Source organism: Dermacentor silvarum, chromosome 1, assembly GCF_013339745.2.
Source record: "Dermacentor silvarum isolate Dsil-2018 chromosome 1, BIME_Dsil_1.4, whole genome shotgun sequence".
Lineage (NCBI taxonomy): Eukaryota > Metazoa > Arthropoda > Arachnida > Ixodida > Ixodidae > Dermacentor > Dermacentor silvarum.
The window spans coordinates 72,846,264-72,868,210 of NC_051154.1; the positions used below are offsets into that span (position 1 = coordinate 72,846,264).

At 49.0% G+C, this 21,947-nt stretch overlaps 1 protein-coding gene across 1 annotated transcript in view; it reads left to right on the forward strand.

Annotated features, from left to right (window-relative positions):
- The window catches only part of LOC119465804 (ras-responsive element-binding protein 1-like), a 59,794-nt gene extending 51,798 nt beyond the window's left edge, over nt 1-7,996 (forward strand). Inside the window, 2 exon segments of the mRNA XM_049669531.1 lie at nt 653-2,499; nt 2,501-7,996. Coding sequence (XP_049525488.1) covers nt 653-2,499; nt 2,501-4,712 — 4,059 coding nt within the window. The 3' untranslated portion in view covers nt 4,713-7,996.
- The last annotated feature ends 13,951 nt before the right edge of the window (nt 7,997-21,947 follow it).

Here is a 21,947-nt window from a genome sequence, read left to right on the forward strand (position 1 = left end):
TATAGTTAGATTCACTTTTAATGTCTTTTTTAGAGACAGGACAGTTATTCCAGGACAGTTATTCACCCTTGTATCAGAGGCTCGTTTTGATATTAAGTGCTAAACTTGGTGACAATCAAAGAATGCAATGGCAAATACATTGTTGCCCAAAACAAAGGGGCTTACACATAAGTGCCAGGCAATCTTTCATGGTGGTGGCGAACATTCAATATTGGCCCCTTTTGGGAACTGTACTTAGGAGCAGAGGGCAGGTACAGTGGAGCTTGCACTGAAATGTAAAGTTTTCACTGAGTTTAGAGAACTAGTGCTGGCCAGAAGGCACTTGTGTACTTAGATTTAGGTGCACGTTAAAGAACCCCAGGGGGTCCAAATTTCCGGAGTCCTCCACTACGGCGTGCCTCATAATCAGATCGTGGTTTTGGCACGTAAAACCCCATAATTTAATTTAATTTAATTCAACTTCCCTGGTTAAAAGAATTTGTAGCGATAATAAGACCTGCAATTCAAAATTTTCATAAAGGAAAACCATCATGCTGATTCTTTCAAGGGAATTGCTGATGCTGATTGCTAGTGAAGCATGGATAGGTTGCCATGCAGTGTGGAAATGTTTGTGGCTGTTTGAAAGCTAAGGTGTTTTGCACCTCTGTTGCAGGTGGAAGGCCCTCACATATGCCCCGTGTGTGATGATGTACTGGGCTCATCGCATGCCTTAACCCTCCACATCCGCCAGCACAACCCGACTGACCACTCGCACACCTGTCGGCTCTGTGGCAAGACGCTGAGCTCAGCCAGCTCTCTGGATCGACACATGCTGGTGCACTCTGGCGAGCGGCCTTTCAAGTGCACCGTTTGTCACATGGCATTCACCACCAATGGCAATATGCACCGGCATATGCGCACACACGCAGGACCCGAGGAATCTGAGGGGCCCTCCCGGCGGGGTCAGAAGCGTCCACCTGAGGTAGACACCCCCCCACTGTCTCCCGTCCCTGAACAGGTCTCCTGTCCTGTTTGTGGAAAGGCGTTCCTGTGCCGGGCTGGCCTGGCCAGCCACATGGCCACCCACCCGCATGACCCCATCCAGTGCACCCAGTGCTGCCAGGTGACAGCCAGCTATGCAGCCTACCTGGACCACCGCTGTGGACCTCAGGAAGTGGCACCCCAGGGCCCTGGCTTCCATGACCTCACATTTGTGGACTTTTCCACTGGCAAGTTCTCACTTATTGCTAAGTCATTGTGTGAGAGCCAGGCCCGACGACCGAGCAGTGCCTTCCACACATTTGAGTGCAACCTCTGCAAGCGTGCATTTCCGTGCAGCAGTGCCTTGCGCCTGCATGCCCAGGCCCATGGGCGGGGTACCTTTTGCCCTAGCTGCAGCTGCGACTTCCCTAGCCCTCGTTTTTTAGAGGCACATCAGCTCAAGCATCGCCGAGCTGAACAGTGTGGTGCTCCGGCTTGTAGCAAGGAGGACTTTTTGGCCTTGCTTGAGCTTCAGACACGATCATCAAGTGCTGCTCTGGAGGAGACTGTTCCTCACACCAAAGAGGAGCATTTTGAAAGTTATGCTTATTTCAATGGTAGCACACCTAGGCCGGAGAAAGAGGCAGGCCATGACTTTGCTGACATTCAATCTATAATATCGGTGACATCAAAAGCTCCATTGGCAGCAACTTCACCAGGCCAGAGCGGAGCCTCTCCACGACCTGGCTCACCGCTGGAGGCTGACTCTGCTAGCCCTGATAGTGGCAAACCTGAAGAGGGAATACGAGATGAATCTAATGCTGAAGAGGAAGGCCAGCCACAGTTTGCTTGCAAGTTGTGCCACATGTCTTTTCCAAGTCTTGGCCTGTTGCGCAAGCACAGCCAGCTTCATTCTCATGGGTCAACACCTTATGCTTGCAATGTTTGCTCATACACAAGTATGGACAAGAGCACTCTTATACGACACCTTCGAACACATAATGGAGAACGGCCTTTTCAGTGTGCTATTTGTAAGTACGCTTTCACTACCAAGGCGAACTGTGAAAGGCATGTACGAAAGAGGCACAAGAAGTTGACTAAAGGTGAAGTACGGGGAGCCATGCAATACAACCCACATATGGCTGAACGAAGTACAAATTCTGAAGCTCTGGCTCCTGAAGTGGGCAGCCTGGAAACAGTGTGCAAGTATTGCAGTGTAGACTTTAAGTTTAACAGAGTGTTGCGTCACCACTTGCGCTCTCTGCACAATAGCTGCAGCAGGAAGCCATTTTGTTGCAACATATGCAAACTGGGCTTTTCCACAAAGAACAATTGCATTCGACATGCCCTTAAACAGCACCCAGACATGCGTGATCGCCTGGCACAAGTTGTGGCTGCTAAGCCACTAGCTCTCAGTGATTCTTCAGAGGATCTCACTACAGGCAGCATTGAAGACAGTCCCCAGAAGACAACGTCCACTGATGTAGAAGCTCCACTCAGCCAGCCTCCAGCACCTGAGGAACCACCCCCTGAGGAGCCGTCACAGGGACCTGTGTCTGGACCTGTCATCACCAAACCCTTCCGAAGCCAGGACTTCATCAGAAGCTGCAGAGCCACTCAATTTGACCCTCAAGCCAGTTCGCGATGGGGTCACAGGTGAAAGTGAAACCAACAACAATGATGACCAAGTTATTGCTGCCAAAAGCTTGGTTTCCCTGTCTGAGCTTCCCCCTCCACAAGAGGAGCCATTGGACCTGGCAGTTCATGCCATAGATCTGAGCTGGAGAAACTCCAACAGTCCTGAACCACTTCAAGTAACTCATTCCGCTAGTCCCTGTGCCACAATTCCACCACCGCCGCTGCCACCGCCACCACCGCCACCATTACCACTGACTTCAAGTCAGCTCCTTCAGCCCAGCTCAAAAAACCAGTTGCCTCCCAAGACTCCTCCTCTTGGGCGTCCACCTGTCAATGGATTGCCTTCAGCTCGAAACCCAACTATACTGGAGTCCTCTAGTGCCAGCGATGACGTCTACAAAATGACATTTAAAATGGTCAATGAAAAGCTTTCACCAAAGAACCAGAGATCTTTTAGTTGTGTGTACTGTTCTGCAGGATTTACTCTTAAGTCTAACATGGAGCGGCACATCAAAAGAAAGCACCCAGAATATGCAAGGCCCACACGAAGTCGTAACTTCATTCCAACTATGAGTAGTCCTGGTTCATCAAAACCTTTTTCATCAACTCTGTCTGATGAAACGCGGACTGCTCTCAGGGTTGTTTTAAGCAGCAAAGCCAACAAAGCAGTTGATGCTGCCGAGGCTGTGCCCCCTGCTACGAGCCAAGAACAGCAAACAAAAGTAGAGTCGAAAGATGACCACAAGGCCGTCGAAGACTTGTCCAGCCGAAGTGTTGAGAATGGCAGTGATGAAGGCTCAGCAGATTTGGCTAGTGTTTCGTCTGTGATCCACACTGCCAACTCACAGGTATTTCAGCAGTACCTGCTGGATGAGAAAGGTTTACCTGAGGAAACACAGGAAACAGGCACTGGTGAATGCAGTGAGAGTGATGGTGGGGAGCATCGTGAGCGAAAACGAAGCTCATATACTGACTCACCAAACAGTGTTGCCTGTCCCTACTGTTCTCGGAAATTCCCGTGGACGAGCTCATTGAGACGACATATTCTGACGCACACTGGCCAGAAGCCTTTCAAGTGTGAGAGTTGCCCTATCTGGTTCACCACAAAGTCCAACTGTGAACGACACTATGTGCGCAAACACGGGCGCCATGGCGATCTTTTGACACGTTGTGTGCCTGAACGCCCATTCAAGTGCAATATCTGCCCAAGCAGCACATTTTCAACACGAGGAAATCTGCGCAAACACTACTACATCAAGCATTGGTCTCGCAATGGGACTGACAAGAATGCTCGCATGCCGACTGATGGGGATAGTGAGCCACAAAATGACGACTCACTGGATGCCATGGACGATGCCGGAGAAGGTAGCTCGGACAATTGCAGCGAAGGCAACCACGAACGCCCTGACCGACTGCACTGCCCATGCTGTGATGCTGCCTTCAGTACAGCTGCCGAAGTTGAGCATCATGTGGGTCAGCTCATTGAGGTGCCATACCGCTGCCACATATGTGATCGGGCCTTTGTGCAGCGATCTGACTGCCTGTCCCATTTGCAGTCAGAGCACACAGGCCTGCAGCTGCCTGCAAACATGGAGCATGAGGTTGTAGCAGCTCACATGAAGAATGACAGGCTGGACTCCAATGACGACTACACGCTGCGCCGCATTGCTTGTGTCGTCTGCCTGCGTAGGTGTGTGTCCAGTGATGGCCTGAAGAGGCATGTGCTTAGCTGCCATGTGGTAGATGAATTTGCTTGTGACATATGCCACCAGAAGCTCCCCTCAAAGAGCAGTGTAGCCCGACATAAGCGCAAGCACCACGATTTGCCTTTGTCTGAGCTGGGAGATAGCTCAGAGGAAGAGGGACAGGACTTGGGCAAGCCCAAGCCCAATCACAAACATTCCTCAAAGAAACTACTCCTCCTTGGGAAGCAGAAAAGGAAGGCTGGTGATACAGCAGAGGCCTGCAATGTGGCAACCAAAAGCCCTCATGAATGTGGCAATGGTGATCTCATCCAGAACCTCTTGGGAATCCAGGACTCTAAGATCATTGATGAGATGCTGATGAATCCTGCTGATTCAGCAGCAAGGCTGCTGGGGGTAAAACAAGTCTGATTCCTTACATGTGATTCCTGCCTATAACTAAAGTTAGGGAGGAATAAGTTCTGCTTGCTCTGCAAAGCAATATGTTACCCAAAGCGTTTGGCTGTTTCATAGGCTTGACCTTTTGGAGAAGTTGTAAATCTGTATAGACATGTGGTGCAATTGTTTATGCAAGTCATTTTTACTGCTCAATACACAGATTGTTTTGTATTTCTTTCCCATTCATTTGGGGTCAAGTGTTAACATGCTGTTGCTGAATGTCGTTACATAGTAGCATTGATTGTGTGTGTATTTTGCTTATAAGTTATTGCACCAAGCTGAGTATTTCAGCATGCAGTGAACTGTATGGTTCTTTTGATTTTGTGTATAATTTTTTACTGTAAATTTTGAGGCAATGTTTTACAAGCCTGACTTGCATTCTGTTATGCACCTGTTGCACGATGTGTACATAATTGCACTTTCTGTGATTTTAGAAGTAATGGAGAACATGTTATAAGAGCAATATAGCTGGTATGCGTGGCTCTTTGTTCTGAAGCAAAGAGGAAACACAATCAAGAATCATTCCACACTGAATAGTAGTGAAATACTAGTACAATAACAAATGAATGGCTCGTTTAGCTGCACTATATATATTTTGCCATGCATGCCTTCAATTTGGCACTACTGGTGATGCCACTGGGTCCAGACTTGGCCATATCATTCAGCACATGGGACCATTTGACATATTGCCAGCACTATCAAAGTTACTTTGACTGCAGTGAAGAGATAGACATATCACAAACATTCCTTATCAATGCAGTCAAAGCTCAGGGCCACCTGTTGCCACTCCAGGATGGTTTTCAAGCCTAGACCTTGCAGTGCTTATCCCAAAGCGCCTGATATTGTAGAAAATTAGATATAGGGCCCACATTCCATATTTTGGGGCAAGCATTATGTATTTTTTATGTGTGTAATTTATACGCACCTTCATATACAGACATGCACACCCATACAGTGCTGTAGGGTTGTATATGACACACTGCTGCCTTCTTTGCTTGCCGCTATGCAGACTCGCTCGCTATACTCTTGGTGCCTTTTTGCTGCTGTGTTCTGAGTAGTTGGTGCATTCAGCAGAGTTCCTTTGCCTGTGCCCACTGTTATGCGCTGTGCTTCGCACCCAAGTGCACTTGCTTTCTACTGTTGCTGTTCATATATAAAGTAGCACCGTCCATGTATGAATGAAAAATATTTGCAACCAACTTGAGTCATTTTGGATTGACGCCTGTATTGAATCTTGCTGCCGCATGCCTTTCAAGCACATCAAAGTGAAAAGACAGCACAAATAAGCACAAAATAACTACCTGTGACCTCAGGAGATATGTTGTCTGTCTGAATCGTATCGCTATCGAAGCATTATACATGTGTGGAGAGCATGTTTTATGACGTTCAATTTTGCTGCCACCTATTTCTGTTTTCACGGAGCTTTCCAAAGTTTAGTATTGTGGCATGTTTGTAATCTCTGGAGAATGAAAGGTCTGCTTTCGGTAAATATGTCAACAATTATGTAAAGCATTTCTTCGTGTGATGAACAAATCTTTAAGGGTTTAGTATGAACAAACTATGTGGCACCAGCATCACTTCAGCTATAATTTGTATTGGTAACTGACTATAATGTGTGAAATGCTTTCTAGCAATTGTACTCAATGGCCTGCCAGTGAGCATCCAAATAAATGCAGGGTGAATCCAGAGGAAGATTCTTAGCCTTCCTCTGGATTCTCTTTGCATTTATTTGTATGTCAAGGAATCTATTGAGGTTTGCAGAAAATATCTCCCAGTCATCCTGCAAGATTGATTGCCCTCACAGGCAGGCAAACTGGCCATACAATACAATGCAATGCTAACCAAATTATCATTGCCACTGATTGCCTCCCCACCATGCCGAGCACTTCCAACATCTGTGGCTGCCAGGTGCTGTTAAACCTGCACGTCATAGCACTTATCTAAACCATGAAAAATTGACCAGTTTGATTCAATGCAGGGCCCACTTCACTGAACCATTTCCCTTGAAAACTGCCAAGGAGCAGTTGTACAGGATTTATTATGCCGCATATAACATGTCTCCGATTCAAAGGCATGTAGAGCTCTGGGCACAATATCTATTGCAGGTATTTGAAATGTTTAATATAAAACACGCAGATGGAAAGCCAGGGACACGATAGGGGAATGGTGTCTGCCCATACTGCTGAAGCCTTGAGCACCTTCCCACGACTTTCAAGTCATTGCCTGCTTGGTCATCACATTGTTGCATATTGCAGGTTTTCCAACTCCTGAGCTCAGCTTCTTGCTCAGGCTTTTTACTCTGGAAAGGTGGGAATGGGCACCGAGAGTCATACTGCCACTGCTGTGGTAAAATGAGAGTGACAAAATATGTAAGCAAATGTAGTGTGTGGCCTTCCCAGCTCCCTTCCTTTCACTCCCCATCCTCGTCATCTGGGTGCCCCCTCCCCTCCTCCCTGAAAAAATTTCTGGCTACGCCACTGACTCCGACTCGTGTTTCTGGTTGGCATTAAAGTGGGACCACAGTATCTATGACCGGTCATACTGTGTTCAAGTACAACTCGGCAAGAAAGCATTTCATGCATTAAACATATTATCAGTGACAGGTTACACCATACTTTCTTTTAATTTGGCATACATTTTACTCAAAAAGCTGCACTTTATTATTGTTCCTCCTCTTAGGTGCTCAGTACTTAAATTGCTCATCACTCCTGCATTATTTTGAATTACAGGATGGCTTGAGAATTCTTGAATTCTAAATAGGTTCTGTAGCAAAAAACTGAAAAACTTCAATAGGACTGTACTTAGGTCTGTTCTCTGTTTCTGTTTACAGTGTTTACAAATTTTGATGCCACTTGAGTTTACCGAGAAGTTAGAATAATGATGTGCTCCTTCGGCGTACTTTCTTTCCTTTGCTTATCAGAGATTGTGTGTGTTCGTAGACATATGTGAATTGTTCTGTGCACCGTTGTGCATTTTCTTGCCTTGCTTTCGTGCCTATGAACTTTATTGTGCAGTTGTAGACTGCAGAACTAGTCGCACTTTGGCAGTTTGCTGCTCATTAGACATTGTCAGCATCTGCTGCTGTTAATGGCTTCACCGTCGCTTTGTTGACAGCATATACATATTGCCTATCTAAACAAAAGCACATGCTGTATAATTTTTAGACGTGTATAACTGGTGCTAGCCGCGCTGGCAGCGATTGATTTTATCAACATGTGTAAGTCTGTTTGTTTCGCAATAAAAGTGTTCTTACAGTTCACTGTGTACATGCTAATATTACTCTGTGCCTCCGCTATTACAAGGCTAAGGTGCTTGCAAAAAGATTTGTACACGTAAGAATGGTTTGTAATCCAGCCCACGATTCCGTAGACATGGCTAGAAATCCAGGTCAATCCAATTTCTTTTGTGCACAACCAACGTACAGTCGCAAACCTGCCCACACGACGTCTTTGCCACAGTACGAAATCTACGGCACAATACATGTGAGCGCACACACCATAACAAAGCCGCCATTGTGCCACGACAACATGGCTGCTACCGCGCAAAAATCGTGAAAACATAAAGAAGAATACCATGGCTCAGTAAAACTTTCTGTGTGGGCGAGTTGGTTCATACTTGCAAAGGAAATGGTTATGCGCAAACTAAACACGGACACAGTACACGGACGAGCGCATGTGTCTATTATTGTGTCTGTGCTTAGTTTGTGCATAACCATTTCCTTTGCAATAATACCATGACTACGTCACTTCCTCCACACTTTTCTCCTAGCGCGGGCAGGGGGGGGGGCTCTCCTCAGTTTTTTCCTTCCTCCATGGAATCGGCCCTTTGGGCCGTCGCTTCGATGGGTGCCGCCATGTTTGTTGACGCAAAGCTTTTGGGGTAGCATTTGGGGCTCCTGCTAAATCACTGAAATAGCGTGCCCGACGCAAAACCCAAACCCAGTTTGCGTCTCTCGCATGCGCAGTGGCTTCGGCGCTATTTCTTTGGGGCCCCTATTCTAAAACTCTCTAATGGCGCTCCTCCAGAATGGGGGGAAAGGGAACGCATTGAGGTAACACCAGTTTATATAGGTGTTCTGTGGCACCACCACCTAGACTAGAGAAGGCCTGAGCGCTCGTCGAGTGACGTTGCGGAGAGTAGACCCTGAGGCGCGCTGGGGGATAGGAGCTAAATAAAGGTATTGCGCATTTACATGCACCGTTAACCGGTGTGCTTGTTTTTAGGCGTAGTTAAACAGATGGCACACAGAGCACAGAGAGTGTTCAGGATGGTTTTATTTACACAGAACTATTCGTGTGCTGCAATATTCAAAAGACTGTCAACAACAAATGAAATGGTTCGATATTAGTATTGAGAATGGTTTTCGCGGACATAATGACAGGGAGCATGGCCAATATTTGAATGTCACAGTGCTGGCCTCTTCTTCAGCGTAGCTTCCTTTCTTTGCTTCTATTTATTGTCCGCTTCAAAGAGCTTGTACGTTGTTCATGCGACCACAAAAGTTCTTCAACAAAATGTTAGCACTACACCATAAAAATCACCAGCCCTTCCCATGTCGAGAAAATGGGGGTAAGCGAAGCTTGTCGTGTGTGTATCTGACCTTCGTCAGGGTAACGTTCGGAAGCCGTCGCCTCGGGATTCTCTGATCGTTGCTGACGGCGGGCCTCGGCTTCGGAAGCGCTCGCCTTGGGATCGTCGGCTCTTCGCTGACGGCAAGCCTCGGCTATGGAAGCCCTCACGCTAGAATCGGCACGTCAACGATGAGCCCTTTCCCGAGCGAGTTCACGTATGCCGGCGTTCATCAAACACAGCTTGCTCCTTTGCAGAACGCACCACGCGTGGCCTTCCCATCTGTTCGGCGAAACTGATCTGAGGCGAGGGAAGCCCGGAGGAGCGCGCGCCAACCCGCTTTCCTTCCATGTCTCTCCTCGCGACACACCAAACGAACCTGATTGGTCGCGCGCGTGTCACGTGATCCGTGATCAAGCGTGTAGCATATCAAATGTGGGTGTGCGTCGCACGTGATTTCTTTCTTTTTTTTTTCTATTTCTTTCTGTCTACCTTCCTTTCGTTCTTTCTTGTCCCTAGCTGGTATGAGCCATTGAACTTGGACCCTTTCTGCACTATCATCAGGATCGGCCCACACGACAGGGGTATGTGCCATTGAGCTTGGACCCTTTCTTCACTATCGCCAGGATTGGCCCACTTTTCAGCGTGACACCACCACCACCGCCGACACTTGTGAGCCTATAAAGCTTCGCCTAATACATATATCATGACAACTTCACTGGTGTGTCCTTCTTCACATTCGCCGGAGTCACAAGACTCCTCAGTGGCAAGCAGCTCTAAAGTGAGGTCTGTTATAAGTTGCTGCTGATTTTCTACGATCAAAAAGTCAGTTTTCTGGGACAGCTGCTGTACAACAGCGTAGCAGTGGGTAACAGCATTCGCGAAACGCATTGCAGGAAACACGAGGCCACCTCGGTTTAGTAGATTTACAATCTCGTAATGTTTCTGTACGAGGGCAACATCTATGGGCTTGTCTATCGTCAGCGGCGCCCTGCATTTCAAGCATTTTATCGTTTCAATGCTGCATGAATGGCATAGCCGGCTGCGTATACGAGGACAGGAATGATGTCAGAAATTTTCGACAGCGTGTCGGCAGTCACTACGACATTCCACTTTGACCTGGATGATTTCGACTGATTGCGGAGATCTTCCCAGCTATCATCCCATGTGCCATCAGCGCCGCGAGATGTAGGGATCACGGGCAATGAACTTTGCAGCCTTAATTTATTCTCTCCTTCATACAGCTGTCGAATGGACATGTGGTACTGAGAGCCCGCCAGCTGCCTGTATTGCCCGAAGCGCTCTTCTGAGCTGTCGGTCTGGAGCTTTCCCAGAAGTGCGTAAGAGAGACCCATTCGATCGTTGAAGCAGTAACTGGCGATTTCTAGCAGCGCATATGTCGTTTGGTGAAGAGCTGCGTGGGTTTCCTTGGTGAGCGTTCCACTAGCAAGGTCCTTGCTTCTCCATGTATTCAGCCAGTCGAGAAGCTGATGTAAAAAGACCACTTTGGGATCGTCCATTGAAGGAAAAAGAATTTCGTGAAATATGTCCTTGAGCCGCTTCCCCTTGTGCGGTGTTTTAACGTTCACGATCTTCCACCATTTTGTTATAATATCCACAAAATTTGCAGTTTCATTGTAGAAAATCAAATACTCATATCTATATATACTATACTATACTCATACTATACTCATATCTATACTATCTATATCTATACTATATCTATCAGTAGCGCACCCAGGATCTCTGCCAGGGGGGGGGGGGGGGTTGACAGTTTGCCAATACCATCTAAACAGCACTAATTTCGATTTCTTCACGGGAAATTGTAAAAAAAAAAATGCTTTTTTTGCGAGTGAGCAGACGATTGCGCGTCTTACGTACATCTTAGTTGCAGTACTCAAATGCGTAAGGAAAGAAAAGGGGTTAAACAAAAGGGGGGGTTAAGTCTGCCTCAGGGGGGGGGGGGGCGTACAACCCTCGAATCCCCCCCCCCCCCCCCCCCCCCGTCGGTGCGCCACTGATATCTATACTATCTATATCTATACTATCTATATCTATACCATACTATACTCATATCTCAGCAGCTCTTCGCACTCCAAACTGTATAGATCCCGGATTGTTTGGAATGAAGCAGAGCACATGCGTTGTCCTTGCGCTTCTTCTGTGGGAAGCTCGGAGAAGTAGAAACGGTGCTTGTCGTTTTTTTTTTTTTTTTTTTTTTTTTTTTTTTTTTTTTTTTTGATTGAGCCAATTGTTTTGGACGCACTTTAATGTGCACAGGATCGATGACACGCTGGTTGCTAGAAGGTAACGCAAACTGAGACATTGCCTTCCGATTCACTCAATTGTCATTCACAATAGCAACAACTCTATAACCAATATTCGCAAGGCCAAAAATAATGTTTCTCACAGGATTATGCAGAAACTCCGCATCAGCTCTGTGCAAAGGAACAATGCGCGCAACTTCCTTAAACTGGCACGTGAGGTTTTGTGCCATAAAGATAATTGCACTGTTGGCGGCTTCGTTAGAATTGTGCCACACCCGTAATGCTGCCACCTTTATAATCTAAATATGGCTTGATATGGATCTCATCCATCATTAGACTCACGAAGCGTTGGCGGTGTCAAGATCCGTAATTCTCCTTTTCATGTAGCTCAGGAATGTGGGATCGTCGTGCTCTATCTGAGGGTTCATTCCAATCGATGAGCAAATGCATCGCACCGTTGTCGGGTGGGGTAAGGTGATGTTGCCGTAGCTGCGAATATATCTGTATGTATACGTGGCGATATAGTAAAGAGAATACAGGAAAATATCATGAATTCCGCGGAGTACCGCCTGCGCTCCCTTCTTGCAGACAAAAGTTTAAGCTGCTCTCGTAGGAACTATACAACACGGGCTGCGTTTTCTTCTTCAGGAGACCACTTTTCAAGAAGAAACCAAATACTGTCGTAAACATCAATTTGTGTGTCTTCCGTGTTTGAAAGCAAGTCCGCGTTCCATTTTTTCATGTTTTCAAGGAGCTCTAGAATTTCTCTTTTGCTCTTCGCAATACCTGGAACGAGAATACATGATGTCAGTCATGTCACAGACGTCTTTAAAATATTTACAGTGACACTCATGTCGTCTTTCACGACTATACAGAGTATTTAATAAACGGTGCTCCGTCTTCAACTACGTTGGTCATCATGGTGACGCTTTGGTTACCTTTAAACACTTTCCAAAATTGTGACTTTCTTGCTCTTATGTGGTCATACAAGTCATCGGTACAGATCTTGTCTGCCACCTCTTCGCGGCGGTAAGTGGCCGTTGAATCTTCGAGCGCACGTTGTAAAACAGCTGATTCAAGACGCAGTCGCTTTGACTTTGGGCTTTCTCTTGCATGCGCTTTGTTTGGTTGACAGGTAGTTCGGGCCCTCCGGAAACTGCGACGGTACTGCATTTGCGCGAATCCGGATGTGGGTTAGGGGCCCATTCACACTTGCGACTAGGCGAGGTCGCGCGACCGACTGGCGACTAGAAAACTACTCAAGACGAACGATGTTCACATTTAAGGCTCATTCACACCGGCGACTTGAGGAGGTCGCGCGACCATTTGCGACTCGCGAACAAAAAGCGACCGAAGGCGACTGATGTTCACACCGGCAAGCCCGGCTGAGCGCGACCTGCAAGTCGCAATCCCGGACATTCTCGTTCTTCAGCGAGAATTCTAGGGATCTACGCAGTTAGCGCGCATTTCGCTGGCACTGTGTAAATTGGTTTCGCGTTCCGGCAACAGCCATGGATTTTGATTCGAGCGATGGCTGGATTTTGATTCGAGCGAACAGGAAGACGTCGTCCCTGTGCTGATGTGCTCCGCCGGGGTGTCAGCTGTGGCAGCGCGGAAGCCTCCGAAGAAAACGCGACGCTCGTGGGTGCGCCCGTGCTTCCGCTCGCGTGAAGTGACCGGCCACGCAAGCCGCCTCCTGCCCGAACTTAGTGCGCATGACAACGAGTATTATCGAGAGCAAGTTGTAATTTCTAGTTCGCATTGCGTGTTGTTCGGTGCATAATAAAGCAAAGCTGTTCACCCGCTGTTCACCTTTGGGTGGCGTGCTCATCCAACGAACGGCAGCTGGAAAAAGGGTTTGTGTTGTGCTTTCTTTTCCTGCTGTTTAGCTTCCAGCGAATGCGACCGCGTACATTCGACACGTTGCTGCAACTGCTGCGTCCCAGAATAACAAGACAAGACACCAATTACCGGCATGTAGCCTGCATATCGTGACGCGGACATTGCATTTGGCGTGGACGACGACACATCACTTTCGGCGCGACGCTGATTGGTTGAGCAGCTTTGCGACCACTGTCGCGCGACTGAAAAATCGCGCAGTGAGCGACTGACCCAAAATGGTCGCTTTTCGAGAAAAGCGACCATTTGCGACCAACTTGGTCGCGCGACCACTGTCAGTCGCCGGTGTGAATGAGCCTTTACAAATGTGACCGACGAGTCGCAAAACCGAAATGTTTCACGATACGCCGTTCACGTATGCTTGAAATGTCATCGCCGCGTAGAATAAGCGTCAGCGTATACGGACGTCCTGTTCCTTCGCATCTGATTGGTTACGACAGACTGAATTACGACAGACTGAAACTTACCCTGCATGGTGTGCTTCGTAACGACGAGGTTTTCTCTTGGGATAGCTGTGGTCCATTTCCTGCAGAGATCCTCGTCTTTAGGTAACCTGAAAACATGAACCTTCGGTCCCGCCGCATAATTGCTGCGACACTTCGGCACACAGCACTTGTACGGCATGTTCACGGCAAAACCCTGTGGAGCCGGAAGCACAAATGCGCGCAAATTTCACACCACACACACAGGAGGCACCTAAGAATGAAGAGCGTGCTTTCGCACTTGCAACACAGCCTCACGCAAACGATCCCGAAGAGCATGCAGCACAGGCAGCCTCAAAAACACGTCTGCACTTGCCCGCGCAACGGACACGCTGCAACGCTAGCACAGCGTTCCTGCGCGCACCGGGCACTGCGCAAGACGGACGCGCGCGTTCTTGCACGAACGCTGCTAGCGCGGCCACGGTTCAAACCTCGTCGCCGCTGAGAACGCTGTCGCTTGCGGGAGAGCGCGGACGCGCTCAGATGAGCTCCTCACCTTTTCAGCTTTTCAAGCGGAATTCTGCAAGTACGACCATTTTCACCATTCCCAATGGATCCGTGAAGTTCACCAGTATAAGAGGATACCAACCAGACCTGTGAGTGACTGAAACTTTTTATTTTCCGAGCGCTAACGCAGTTCACCAACGTGCGCGCCTCGATCGCTAACCCAAACGCCGCCGGGAACGCGGCCATAGACGCGCCGGCGAGTGTGCGGTGCTCGCGCGTGCACATGTCGACTTCGGCGGCTCCTGAAACGACACCGATACTCACCAGGCTTTCTGAGCTTCCGGATAACAGCCGGGACAGCATGGACTGCCAGGAAATTGACGCGCACGAGCCTCGGACGCAAACCCACAGGACGGAAAACGCCAAGCAGACGGATGGGGACTGGCAAACAGTACTCACGCTCAGGCAGAAGAAAGCCCTAGCACAAGCAAAAAACCAGAAACGCTACTCGGAAAACGCCGGAACATCGACGGCTCACCACACGTCGAGCACACCGGCCCCCGGAAAGCCGAAACGGAAATCTAACTATCGGCGACTGCCCCCTCTTCCCAGAGATGACTTCAAGATCGTTGTGCGTCCACACCAAGGACTGCCCGTCAAAAACTTCACCAGCCCGCAACTAGCGGATGCAGTGACTGCGGCCTGCAATGGTCAAGTAAGCGGAGACCAGTTCCTACTCCGAATCAAACCCGGATCGAACATTTTTATTGTGTCAACGCCAAGCCAAGAAGTGGCGGACAAAATTCGCCGAATCGCTCAACTGAACTTGAATGACCGCGCGTACGCAGTAAACACATACGTGGCGACCAGCGAAGGAACGAATAAGGGGGTCATACATGGCCTCGAACCACGTACGCCCCCCGATACCCTCAAGGCCAATCTCCGAATACGAACGCAAGGAGTAGAAATACTTAACGCGCGCATGCTGGGCGACACGAAGACAGCCGTGATCACCTTTTACGGAGATATCACTCCGAGATACGTCTACTACAAAGGTGGGGAGCTCGCATGCTATCCTTACAAGAATACCACACAAGTATGTAAGATATGTCACGACATAGGTCATCGCTCGGACGTATGCCCTCAACCGGACATAGTGGTGTGCCACACGTGCGGAACGCAGAACCCAGCACCTGATCACGGATGCGCCCCCATATGCAAAGCATGCAGAGAAGGACATTTGACGGGAGACCGCGAATGCAAGAAAAGGCTAAAACCGACAAGCAACCGCTCACTCAAGACCGGAAAGCAACGACAATCCAGAATAGACGCAGCAAAGCAAAAACTGCCCGCGCCACCAAGGTGGTTCAGCTCCGAAGATGCCGAACGAAACTCATGGCCGACCCTCACCGACACACAACCAGACTCCCAGACAAGACATCGACTCAGGTCCAGATCCCGATCACGATCCAGTTCCAGGTCCAGATCTAGGTCAACAAGAAGACAAAACCCAGATCCTCCCACCTTCCAATCCTCTAGGGCCCCGAAACCCGAGACTCCCGGACACAGGGTGGAGGACTCGCAGAAATTCGACAAATCGAAGGTAAGCTGGGCGAGAGTGGTAACCCCTGCTGTTCCCATAACAGATAACCCAGAATATCAAAAAATTATAGCCGAGAACAAACTCCTAAGAGAGAGCCTGCAGGAAATCAAACGAGAGTTGGCGTCCCTAAAGCAACAACATTCTGCCACTTCTCAAAGCACCGCAAAAGCGGGCACGGCAACGACATCCCCGGCACCGGCATCAAAAGCTCAGACTCCGATAGAAAACGTGCTGGCGCAAATCTAAAAAAAATTAAATTAAATTATGGGGTTTTACGTGCCAAAACCAGTTCTGATTATGAGGCACGCCGTAGTGGGGGACTCCGGAAATTTGGACCACCTGGGGTTCTTTAACGTGCACCTAAATCTAAGTACACGGGTGTTTTCGCATTTTGCCCCCATTGAAATGCGGCCGCCGTGGCCGGGATTCGATCCCGCGACCTCGTGCTCAGCAGCCCAACACCATAGCCACTGAGCAACCACGGCGGGTGGCGCAAATCTCGCAACAAATGCAAAGTATGCAGAATTTCCAACAGCAGTTATACGCAGAATTCCAAAACCTTAAAAGCTATGTAGACGAATCAATCTCAAGCTTCAAACAAACAGTGCGTAAACGTACGAGTGGAAGCCCGGGCGCCCCATCGAGCAGACGGCCGCGTCAACTGAATACAACAGAAAGCGAGAACAATGGCGAGTAGCCTAACATGCACATCAGACCGACTCGAACTATGACACTGGAATTGCCGCACTTTCAACAAAAAAGCGGCGGCCATGCAACAGTTTATAAACGCGGCTTTGATCAAACCAGATATCATATGCTTACAAGAAATCGGTACCAGACCAGTTAAGGTACGCGGATACTACACGATTTTTAACCCCGATTATCCACGTGTGGCAACACTGGTGGCCAGGGCCGTCGCAACGAGTACCCACTACGCACAAAACTGTGCCATGCAGCACCAAATTATAAAAATACATGCCAACAAACGAGGTAGGGCCACAACCATCATAGTAAACATATATAGCCCGCCAAAAGAGAAAGGAGGGGATTTTGAAAATATCCTCGCAGAAACGATCTCCTCACTAGAACGGAAAGACCGACTAGTCTTTTTAGGTGACTTCAACGCCCCTCACACAACCTGGGGTTATAAACGGGACACTACCAAGAGAGCGCTACTATTACAGGTGACAGAGAGATACGGTTTGCAGTTAGAAACGCTTCCAATGGCTCCAACACGCATTGGAAATAGCGTCAGCAGAGATACTTTCCCCGATTTGACATTTGCCCTCAACTCGGACAGTGTGATTTGGCAAAATCTCGACGAAACCTTAGGGAGCGACCACTACATTATCAGCCTATCAATGGACTCGGCAAAAATCAGACGCACCATCGGGAAAGTAACAATCACGGATTGGTCGGTTTATCGAAACATTCCCTTCCCCGACAACGGGCTAGATAACGCGGAAGAGTGGGTTGCTCACATTCGGGAGGCTCACGCCCGCACCTCTAAACAAATCACCCTTACCACGGAAAACCCCGTAATTGATACCCATCTCCTGCACCTATGGGATTGCAGGAGGGGCCTCACCAGACGGTGGAAAAGGCAGAGATTAAATCGGAAACTGAGAATCAAAATAGCTGAAATTACTGAAAACGCGAACGACTATGCTAGGAAACTGGAAGCCGAAAACTGGGTCCGGTTTTGCGACTCCATGAGAGGCACACTAACGTCAGCCAAAACATGGGCAATACTGCGAAGCATGCTGGAGCCGGAGAATACAAAAACGGTCACCAACAGGACCCTAATAACACTCGCCGAGGAGTTCAAGGGCTCGAACGAAGCCCTCATAAGCTTACTTCGGGAAAAGTACATCGGCACGGACACCATGGCTCCAGTCATACGGAAGTACAATGGCCCCGCAAATGGGACGCTAGACGCTCCGATATCAAAGGCCGAACTATTCGCAGCGGCGCAATCCGCACGACGGAACACCGCCCCCGGTCCAGACAAGCTAACTTACGCAATGCTACGAAACCTTAGCGACGAGCATCTAGAAAAGCTCACATACTACTTTAACCGGCAGGTTTGGGACAGGGGAACACTACCGACGCAATGGAAGGAAGCGTCCATAGTTCTTATACCAAAGGCCGGGAAAGCCCGCAGCCTGTATAACCTTCGGCCCATATCTCTCACTTCATGTCTAGGAAAACTATTTGAAAAAGTCATACTAAATAGATTAACTAACCACCTAGAAGAAAACGACTACCTATCTGACAGCATGTACGGCTTTAGGCAGCATTTATCCACGCAAGACATATTCCTAAGACTGCATGACGAGGTTATCACCAACATCCCAACAGGAGCAGAACACGTAGTGGTGGCATTAGATTTGAAAAGCGCCTTCGACACCATAGCACACGACCTAATTCTGCAAGAACTAAGCAGTACGGCGTGCGGAGAAAAAACCTATAACTACATTCGATCCTTCCTAACGGGCCGAAAAGCCACAATAGGTCTAGGAGAAGTCCGATCTGAAACTCTCGAGATGCCCAATCGTGGAACCCCACAGGGTTCAATATTATCCCCTTTGCTCTTCAATATGGGCATGAACAGGCTAGCTAAAGAACTGGAAAAAATACCAGACCTAAAATTCGCGCTATACGCAGACGATATCACGCTTTGGGTAACAGAAGGATCCCTGGGGCACAAAGAAAGCGTGCTACAAGAAGCAATACAGACAGTACACCACTTTGCAGTAAAGGGCGGTATGGCTTGCGCGCCGGAGAAATCTGAATTCATCAGAATTCACGGCAGAGGGTACCGCAAACCACAATTCTCGCTCCGGCTCGATGGCGAAGAGCTCAAAGAGGCACAAACAATGCGCGTACTCGGCCTTCGCCTTCAAAGTAACAGGCACGCAGATAAAACAATCAGAACTCTCCGAACGACAGTCAAACAAATCTCTAGAATTATACGAAGAGTGACGAAGCATCGTAGCGGCTTTAGCGAGGCCGAAACTTTGAGACTTGTTCACGCCTTCGTCATCAGCCGCATTACATACAGCCTCCCTTACCAGGAGTTGTGTAAAACGGATCTGGAGCAGACAGACGCCCTTATACGAACGGCCTACAAAGCTGCCATCGGACTCCCTATGAGCACCTCCACGGCTAAACTATGTGCACTGGGGTTGCACAACACCTTCGAAGAACTTAAGGCAGCGGTATTAATATCGCAAAGAGAGCGCCTAAACTTATCCCCAACCGGTAGAAAGCTGCTAGAAAGAGAAACATTAGGCTACCCCGTACGACCGCACTACTGCGAGGAAGACTTAGTGGCTCTACCTCGAGCGATACGCGAAAACCTCATAGTGGCCCCAGTTCCCAAAAACATGAGCCCCTTTTACCACCAGGGCCGGCGCAAGGCTCGGGCACACCAACTTCAAAAAAGATTTCGAAATTGTTCTGAAGCGCTGTACACAGATGCAGCTCCGGGGCCAGGTGGCCATGTAATAGTGGCCACAAGCTCGATGGATCGATCGAAATTCCAAATTAGCCCGACAATTAGGAGCAAATCCATAGGCACGGCGGAGACAGCCGCCGTTGCAATGGCAATTAAGGCCAAAGATGCAGCCGGCCAGCCCTCTGTGATCCTCACGGACTCACAGGTGGCTTGTCGCCTGTTCATGCAAGGCAGAGTACCGGCATGTGCCCTACGCATACTAGGTCACACGCTCCGGGAAACGCACAGTGTCATCTGGTGCCCGGGCCACGTGGGGGTTGCGGGCAATGAAAGGGCAGATGCTCTCGCTCGAGAATTGGCTTGCCGAGCGGGAGTGCAGCCCGAGAAACCCCGATTCGATCATTTGACATCTCCACGCGACATCCTTGAGCATCAGCGTCTGGAACGCAGAACTTACTCGGGGCCCCATCCGAGTCTGAGCGGAGCGGATGCCCGGGATTTGAGACTAATTCAGACGAATACCTACCCGCACCTCGGGCTGTGGCATGCCATTTGGCCTACGGCCTATCCAGGCCACTGTCCATGGTGCTGGGGGAAGCCAACTCTCGCCCACGTAACGTGGGAATGCACGAGTAGGCCCCCAAAATTCAATTCCCCCCTGTTGGGGTCCAAATTCACAAATAGGGAGCAGTGGGAGACCATCCTCGCCGGCGCGGACCTGGAGACCCAGAGGGGTCTACTCGACCAGGCCCGGCGAGCACCTCTGGCCAGTGGAGTCTCGGAATAGGGACCCACCCACCCGCTCCCAACACCCCTTTCCTGTCCAATCAATAAAATGTTATTCTCTCTCTCTCGTCGCCGCTCGCGGTGGCCTACTCCACGTGACGTACGGATGACGTCACTGCGGAGCACTCAGGCCTTCTTTTGTTTATGTGGTGTTGATTGAGGCCCCCTTAATGAGGTTACATCATGGAGGAAGGAAAAACTGAGGAGGGACCCTGACGTCATTCTTTGTGAAGCTGGAAGTTGGCGTTACTCCGCCATTATGTCGGGCCAGATTCTCCTCTCTTGTTTACTTTCCTCGCCTTCGGCACGCAGTCAAGCCGCGGCTGCGCGCACGTTCACGCGCCGACCAAGGGATCCAATCGTGGTGCATTCCATCGCGATGCGACCTATGGCAAATCCATCTGTGGTTTATGAGAACAAACACGTATGCTGGTCGTGGCTTTATAGGAATCGTTTTGCTTCATTGAAGACGTTTCGGGCGGCCACGCACTGCGGAGATGTGACGAAATAACGGTTTTCAGGCCGACAAGCCGACTTTATCAGGTTCATGTAGACGTACTAATGTGCACCAGGCTGCGCGAAAATAAACTAAAGGCGCGGAAGTCCCAAATGGTGGTACAGGAATTACTTTTGATGAAGACCGCTGCATGTCGATCTCTACAATCTCAGCAGACGTTCCGATTACGTTGTGTCGACTCGTGAAGGGAGCCCATGAACAAATACCGAATGCTTGAGACTAGTGACCAATCGCTATGGTGGTGACTTTGCGAACTTCGGACACGGCTAGCTTCCCTGTCGGACCGTAGGGCAACGGGACACAACTGTTTCTTTTATTTTGCCCTTTAGAAACATATGGGTGGCACAAGCCACAGGGAAAAAAAAAAAAAAAAAAAAAAGGATTTATACTTAATTAAAACTCGCCATTCTTTGTTTTCCCTTTTCTTGTGTGTGTAGATTTCCAAACATAAATTCACGGCTTTCTTTACCTGGGTGCGCATATAGCACAGCGAACATAAGCTGCCGTTTTCCTTTCTTATACAGAAACGCGGGAGAAAGCGACTTAACGATGTGTTCTGATCGCGTTCCCTCGTGCTTAGTCAACACCACCAGTGTTGGCTTAGTCTAGCATGCTGCTCTGCTTAACCGGTCGTGTGATGAGCGTAAGGGCCGAATACAACAAGAACATAATAGTCCCGCCGCCAGGAGGACGGAAATAAATCTGATACTCTTGTGCGCACGCGCAACACAATGAGAATGATTGCCCTCTGTGTAGTGTGTGTGTGCGTGCGTGGTGTGTGTGTGTGTGTGTGTGTGTGTGTGTGTGTGTGTGTGTGTGTGTGTGTGTGTGTGTGTGTGTGTGTGTGTGTGTGTGTGTGTGTGTGTGTGTGTGTGTGCGTGTGCGTGTGTGTGTGCGTGTGTGTGTGTGTGTGTGTGTGTGTGTGTGTGTGTGTGTGTGTGTGTGTGTGTGTGTGTGTGTGTGTGTGACGTTCTCTGTGCATTATGCCTCAGGGCGACTTTTCGAATAAAATAAACAAAAATTACTTACTGCATGCAGTATTAGCATACCGTTTGTACAGTGCTCAGCGATTTAAACGCGATACTCGGACAGCATGGCGGTCGGCGCTTTTTTTGGCCACCGGTGATGGCTTGGTGATCGCTGAAGGGGCCGAATGCAGTTACGATGCATCAAAAAGG